At 55.0% G+C, this 6,504-nt stretch overlaps 1 protein-coding gene across 1 annotated transcript; it reads right to left on the bottom strand.

Annotated features, from left to right (window-relative positions):
• Nucleotides 1-4,828: 4,828 nt before the first annotated feature.
• Nucleotides 4,829-5,767, bottom strand: LOC102276865 (mas-related G-protein coupled receptor member B5). The gene has a single exon (XM_005905066.2). The coding sequence runs from the start codon at nt 5,765-5,767 to the stop codon at nt 4,829-4,831; it is 939 nt and encodes a 312-aa protein (XP_005905128.1).
• Between the last annotated feature and the right edge of the window lie 737 nt (nt 5,768-6,504).

Raw genomic sequence — 6,504 nt, 5'->3', positions numbered from 1 at the left:
TTCCGTTTTATGTATATATGCATACTTATATCTTTTTTTATATAAATATTCTTTTCTATTAGAGGAGGTCGTAGGATATAAATACAGTTCTCTGTGCTGTGCCGTAGGGCCTTGTTGTTTATCCGTCCTGAGAACACGTGTGAAGGTTTACACCTGCCGACCCAGCCTCCGCTGCACCCTCCCCGGCCGCTCCCTGCTGGCTCCCGAAAGTCTGTTCTCTATGTCTGTTCCTGTTTTCGCAGAGAGGCTCCTTCGTGTCCTGGTTTAGACCCCACGTGTAAGCGGCGTCCTGTGAAGTTTCTCTGTCTGACTTCACTTAGTGTGAGGACCTCTAGGTCCGTCCACGCTGCTGCGCGCGGCGTCATGACGACCTCTAGGTACGTCCGTGCTGGGCGCGCGGCGTCATTCCGTTCTTCTCTGTGGCTGAGTAGCACCCCGCCGCGTGTGCACTGCATCTTCTTCATCCACTCATCTGCCGGTGGGTATCTGGGTCGCTCCCATGTCCTGGCTATTGTGACTAGTGCTGCAAAGAGCAGGGGGGTACACGTGCCTTTTTGGATTAGCGTTTCCTCCAGATAAGGAGGCAGCAGAGGGTGAGATGGTTGGATGGCGTCACTGACTCAATGGACATGAGTTTGAGGAAACTCTGGGCAATATGAAGGACAAGGAAGCCTGGTGTGCTACAGTTCATGGGATTGCAAAGAGCTGGACACGACTTAGTGACTGAACAACAGCCCACGAGTAGGATTGTCGGATCATATGGCAGCTCTATTTTTAGTTTTTGTTTTTTTTAGGAACCTCCATATTGTCTCCAGAGTGGCTGTACCAATTTCCATTCCCACCAACGGTGGAGGAGGGTTCCCTTCTCTGCACCCCACAGAGGATGTGGTTTTAAACCCTCTTGAAGCCAGCACTTCCCCAGCCCCTCTGGCCCTTGTGTGGCATCTCCTGAGTCTCACCTGAGCTGCAGGAGGATTTTCCGGGCGGGGATGGAGGAGGTGCTGGGGGGTAGAGGGTGGTTCTAGAGTGACTGTCCCCACCGGTCACCCACCCTTGCAGTCTTTGTAGTTTTGCAAAGCAGCCCTTCCTCCTTTTCTTCTTCTGTCTTGCGTATGGTTCTTCTCACTGTAAACCGGCCCGTTTCCCTCAGTTCTGTTTCCTGCATGCATGCCCAGTGTTCAGTCGGTCTGACTCTTTGCAACGATATGGACTGTAGCCCGCCAGGCTCCTCTGTCCTTGGGGATTCTCTGGGCAAGAACACTGGAGCGGGTTGCCATGCCCTCCCCCTGGAGATCTTCCCGACCCTGCGTCTTTTATGTCTCCTTCATTGGCAGGGGGTTCTTTACCACTAGCCCTGGTTGTTGTGACTGTCGTTCTGAGGACCTCAACCTACAGGGACGTAGGTCCTCCTGCAGCTTGTCCTGTGCCACCAGGGAGGGCTTCACATGTACCCGGGGCCAGGCTGTGGGGTCGTCATCCCTGACCCTGCCATGTGCTGCCCTAGGGAGAGACCTCTGGGGAGGCTGCTGTCCACTGTCCTTTCCAGCCTCCTCTGTCCATCTTGGTCTCACCGTCCTGGGGTGAGGCTGGTGTAGGTGGGATCAGAGAGCTGGGTTCTGGTTGCTGGCCTTGTGGAAGGTCCAGCTTGGGTGTGAGCGATACAGCTGAGCCCCCATTCTGCTGGAGCCCCAGGACTTCCTGAGACTCCCCAGGAATATTTGCAAACTGCATCAGCATGAAGTTTCTACATGTGAGTTACCAAAAGACCCACCCAAGAAAAGAACCTGGCGAACAAAGAAAGAAATTTCTTGGTTGACGTGCTGAGTCCAGAGAGTGAGAGCTTCAGGTTTGGCTGGACCCAGGGTTTGTGCCACATCATCGGAACTTGTTTCTCTCCTCCCCCAGCCTGTCTCTCAACATGGGCTTCCTCCGTTCTCTGCATCACGACACTGTGACTCTGGTTGTACAGACTCCCAAGTTCAAGTCCAGCAGGAGACTAGCAAGTGCATCAAGGGTTTCTTCAGTAGAAGCCCCGGATGAGCTCAGTTAGGCCATATGCCCATTTCTGAACTATTTGGCTGCCACCCCAAGGTCCTCCAAAGAGGACCAGGAGGTGTTACAGAATTAGGAAAAATAGATGGTGAGTTCTCCAAACAGGAACCCTCAGGCCCTGGCCTGGCCCCAGCTCTGGACTACGTCCACGTTTCCTGCTGATGCGCCTGCAGAACTGGGCCACACAGCAGGCGCACAGGCCTTTCCTCACCTCCCCACGGTGACGGCAACACCCGGGGCGTGTTAAGAAGTCTCCACCGCAGGTGTGGGCCGAGGGGAGGAGACAGGGCACCCTGTCTCCCACCCCAGGATCCAGAGCCCCTCCTGCAGGCGCGGGGGCAGAATGACCACTCCTCCCACACCCCACCAAGGGCCACAAGTTTGGGATGTAGTCACCCGACATAAAGGCAGCATATTATGCAATGATGAGAAGCCATGTCCTGCCCACCATCTCCAACCCCTGTTCTAGGAAAGTCTTGGCCTTGTGGAGCCAAATCCCAGGGCTACAGGCTGAATGTTCACACCCCCCGAAACTCACGTGTGGAAACCCTGTCCCTGCATGTGATGATGTTGGAGGAGAGGCCTCTGGGAGGTGATGAGAGCCTGTGTGTGGAGCCCCATGGAGGAGACCGGGGCCCTTATTGAGGCCCCAGAGAGCCCCCAGCTCCAGTGAGAAGTCACCAGACCGACCCAGAGGAGGGCCCTCCCCGCACCCCACTGGACCTGGTCTTGACTCCCAGCCTCCAGAGCTCTGAACCGCGCAGTTTTGTTCACAAGTCACCAAGTCAGTGACACGTGTTACGGCAGCGCACGTGTACTAAGACCCCGTGAAAGTGTTTTTCCTAAAACACAGCAACAGTCTCCTCTTAAAAGGAGAACGCAGTCTGCCTTCAGGAGACTCTAGAAAGAAAACAAAACTGGTCATAGGTAGGTGATGTGGCCCAGTTCTGCTGATGAGTGTTCCCCTAATTCAAGGATGGTTTGGGGGGCATGGCCAGCCAGTGATGGGTGGGTCCAATGCGGGCAGTCCTCCCTGACCACCTGGGTCTCATCCCAGCCTAGGGCCCTCGCTGGTGGAGATACAGATAAACTCAAGATAATGTGACCACGGGGTTCAGCAGTGGAGGGGTGACGGCTCACACCATGCTGTCAGCTTCTGGGATGGCTGTCACCTGGGGTGACGGGCAGGACCCCCATTGCAGGTGTCAACACCCCCCACTGTTCCTGAGAGGACAGGCACCTTGCTGACTCCCTGGGGAGAAGAGTCCTCCTGTCTGCTGCCCTGGCCCCCACAGCCCTGCATGCCCCCTTGAGGCCACGGCTCCTGCACCCTGTGCGCTGGGAGCAGGGTGGGGGCCTCTGCCCCAGGGCAGGGAGGTGGAGGGCGGTCAGCCCTGGGGCAGTGGTCGGGGGCGGTGTCCTGTACCTTGTCCTGCAGGGGCCGCTTGCACTCAAAGGCCCCAGGACCCTGGCCGCTGGTCATCAGTGTATAGGGTGTGTCCCCCATTTATAAGGTAGGGTCCCCCAGCTCTAGGGCAGTGTCCCCCAGTTATAAGGCAATGTCCCCCAGTTATAGAGAGCGTTCCCCAGCTCTAGGGCAGTGTCCCCAATTATAAGGTAATGTCCCCCAATTATAGGAAGTGTCCCCCCAGCTTTAGGGCAGTGTCCCCCGGTTATGAGAGTCGCCAGAGCTTGGCTAATGAGAAGCGATGGGTTCCTGTCTGCAGCACCAGCCTGTCACACAGGGTCCTTTTTTCTGAGCCCCACAGACAAGCCCCATGCCCCATCTCCTGTCAAGCCTCACGTCAAACCCAGAGCTAGCTCGGAGTCTCCGGGGTCAATCCTGAAAAGTAAGACCCACCAGCACCTTCTGCTCACCCTGGGGTGGTCCTACAAGCTTGGGCTGAAGTACTTCCCTCAAATGACCAAAGCAGTCTGGGGACCATAAGGACAGCCGAGTGTCACTGTAGCATGAGTTACTGACGGAACCAAACCGGCCCCAACTGGACCTTGTCCCCCAGGTAGCACTGGTCACAAAGCTTTATTTTGCAGGAATTCTAAAGACGGAAGGAGAGGACTTTGAGAGAGAACACACATTCCAGAAAGTAGATCCACTTAAAAACAAAAGCACTGTATTCAGACCCCAGAACATGCCAGAAAAATGGGCAGAGGACAAAGGCACATCATCTTCAACGCCCAGGCTTTACCCGAGAGGAATTTTGCATCCCAACCTGGAAACAAGCAGAACTTTCACAATAAGTCAGATGTTGAAGTCGACCTTCTGAGGTTGGTCATTGTGACTTCATAAACTTTCTGAAGGATAATTTGACAGGTTTTGAAAGGCTCAGTGGGATTCCCCAGCAGCTCAGTGGTAAAGAATCCATCTGCCAGTGCAGGAGACACAAGAGACCTGAGTTCGGTCCCTGGGTCAGGAAGATCCCCTGGAGAAAGGAATGGCAACATACTCCAGTATTCTTGCCTGGAAAATGCCATGCACAGAGGAGCCTGGTGGGCTACAGTCTACGGGGTTGCACAGAGCTGGACACGACTGAGCGACTGAGCACAAGCAAAGGCCTCAGATGTGTGCATTTGGTTTCACACACACATACACACCTACTTCTGGTGATTTGTTCTCGGTTTTTACACAGAAGGGAGGCTGGGAAGGGAGCTCTTTGGGGGTGCTGACTTGGGGATCTCTCTCCTGCTGGTGGTGAGGTGTGGGTATGTCCACGAGACTGTAGGGACACTGATTTACTGGGAGCCCCCCACCATTCCATCAGAAGCCCACGCTCTCCGTCTTGCCAGTTGGGGTCACTTTCTGGTCCTCAGCATCCTCCGTCTCCTCACCCAGGGCTCTTTGAAGGACCACCTTGAGGGTCTCCATCGACCGCTCCCTCTGAAGGCCCCCGATGAAGAAGTAAATGGCAGGGTTGGCCGTGCTGTTGACACAGGACAAGAGGACACAGATGTCATTGAAGATGTGAATTTTCTCAGTTGTACAGAACCGGATGATACTGAGAGGCAGGCCGAAGAGGAAGCCCAGGAACGAGAGCAGGAGGACCAGGTAGAACTTTCTGGGCTGATGCTTCTGGGAGCTGGCCTGGACTCGCCGGAGCAACAACAGACTGGAAATGCCCAGGACGGAGAACTGGAGGAAGACCGACACAGCGGTGGCAGTCTTAAATTCGTCACAGAACTTTTCCTCTTTGGTGAATAACTGACCGCAGGCATAACCTCTCAGCACATTTAACAGAAAGGTCAGAATCCAAAGGAGTGTGCTCACGATGGCCGACAGGTGCTTGGGGCAATGACACCGATACCAGATAGGGAAGAGGGCGGACAGACAGCGCTGGAAGCTGATGGCGGTCATGATGCCCAGACCAGTGAGGTAGAAGAACCACCTCAGGACCATAAAGAGGGCATGAAGACCAAAGCAATGGTTGAGGAAAGGCTTCAGGATTTGGCGGACAGAGAACAGGATCTGGAAGCCAAGGTTCATGAAATCCGCTATGGCCAGATTGAGGCTGTAGATGATGAAGGAGGTCTTCTTGTGAGACAGATGGACAAACCAGATCACGATTCCATTTCCCACCAGTCCGCAAAGGGCCACAACCACAGCGAGGGACCGGAGGGCCACATGCTCAACATTGTGTGACCCTTCAGCACGCTCTGCAGCGTCAGGGCTGGAATGATGAGTCTCGCAGTAATTGTCCATGGTGAGGCAATCCAGGCTCGGCAGGACTGTTGGATCCCCCTGTCCTGTGACTCCCGACACTCCTGGGGAGTCAGAGATGGAGGTATGGACCCTCAGGCAAGTGAGGGGGGCTCTCGCTCCTCCCCCTCTCCCCGTCTCCTCTTCCCTCTCCCCCGACTCCTTCCCTCCGTGCCTCCCACCTCCCCTCACTTGTCTCTTTTTCTCTCCCCGTCTCCTCTGTTCGCCCCCTCCCAAGCCCGGACACAAATGCTCTGAGTGCAGGTCCTTCCTGTGGTCCTTGGCTCTCTCTAGAGGGCAAGAGGGGAGCTCAGCTTTGTCCTCATGAGCAGGGCCTCTTGGGCATTCATCTCTACACTCAACAAACTGATCTGCTAGGTGTCCCCTCCAGCTTAGGCTCTGAGCAGAAAGCAGGGTGGGGGGAGTTGGGGGGATCTGGTCTCTGACCCCAAGAAACCCAAGGGATCAACCATTTACAGGACAGTGTGACTGTCCTGTAGAAGTACTACAGGAGCTGTAGTACTCAGGTGGGAGTTGACCCTTGAAGACATGGTAGACGTTACCAAGAAGATGATACCGATGCAAAGAAACCACTTGAGGAAGAGCCAGGGGCTTGAGGGAGCATGTCTACTCCAAGGGTAGAGCTCTTAGTATGGTTAGGCCGTGAGGAGCAGTTTGGGGTACCGGGAGGGAGTGATGGATGATGTGAAGGTGGGTGGAGGCATCTGGTCTAGCTCCTT

Source organism: Bos mutus, chromosome 22 (assembly GCF_027580195.1).
Source record: "Bos mutus isolate GX-2022 chromosome 22, NWIPB_WYAK_1.1, whole genome shotgun sequence".
Lineage (NCBI taxonomy): Eukaryota > Metazoa > Chordata > Mammalia > Artiodactyla > Bovidae > Bos > Bos mutus.
The sequence above is the reverse complement of the archived record's forward strand: the minus strand, read 5'-3'. Positions and strand labels throughout refer to the sequence as shown.

What these genes read in the sequence shown, in the direction of transcription:
- LOC102276865 (XM_005905066.2), bottom strand. Translation starts at nt 5,767, where the DNA reads ATGGACAATTACTGCGAGACTCATCATTCCAGCCCTGACGCTGCAGAG.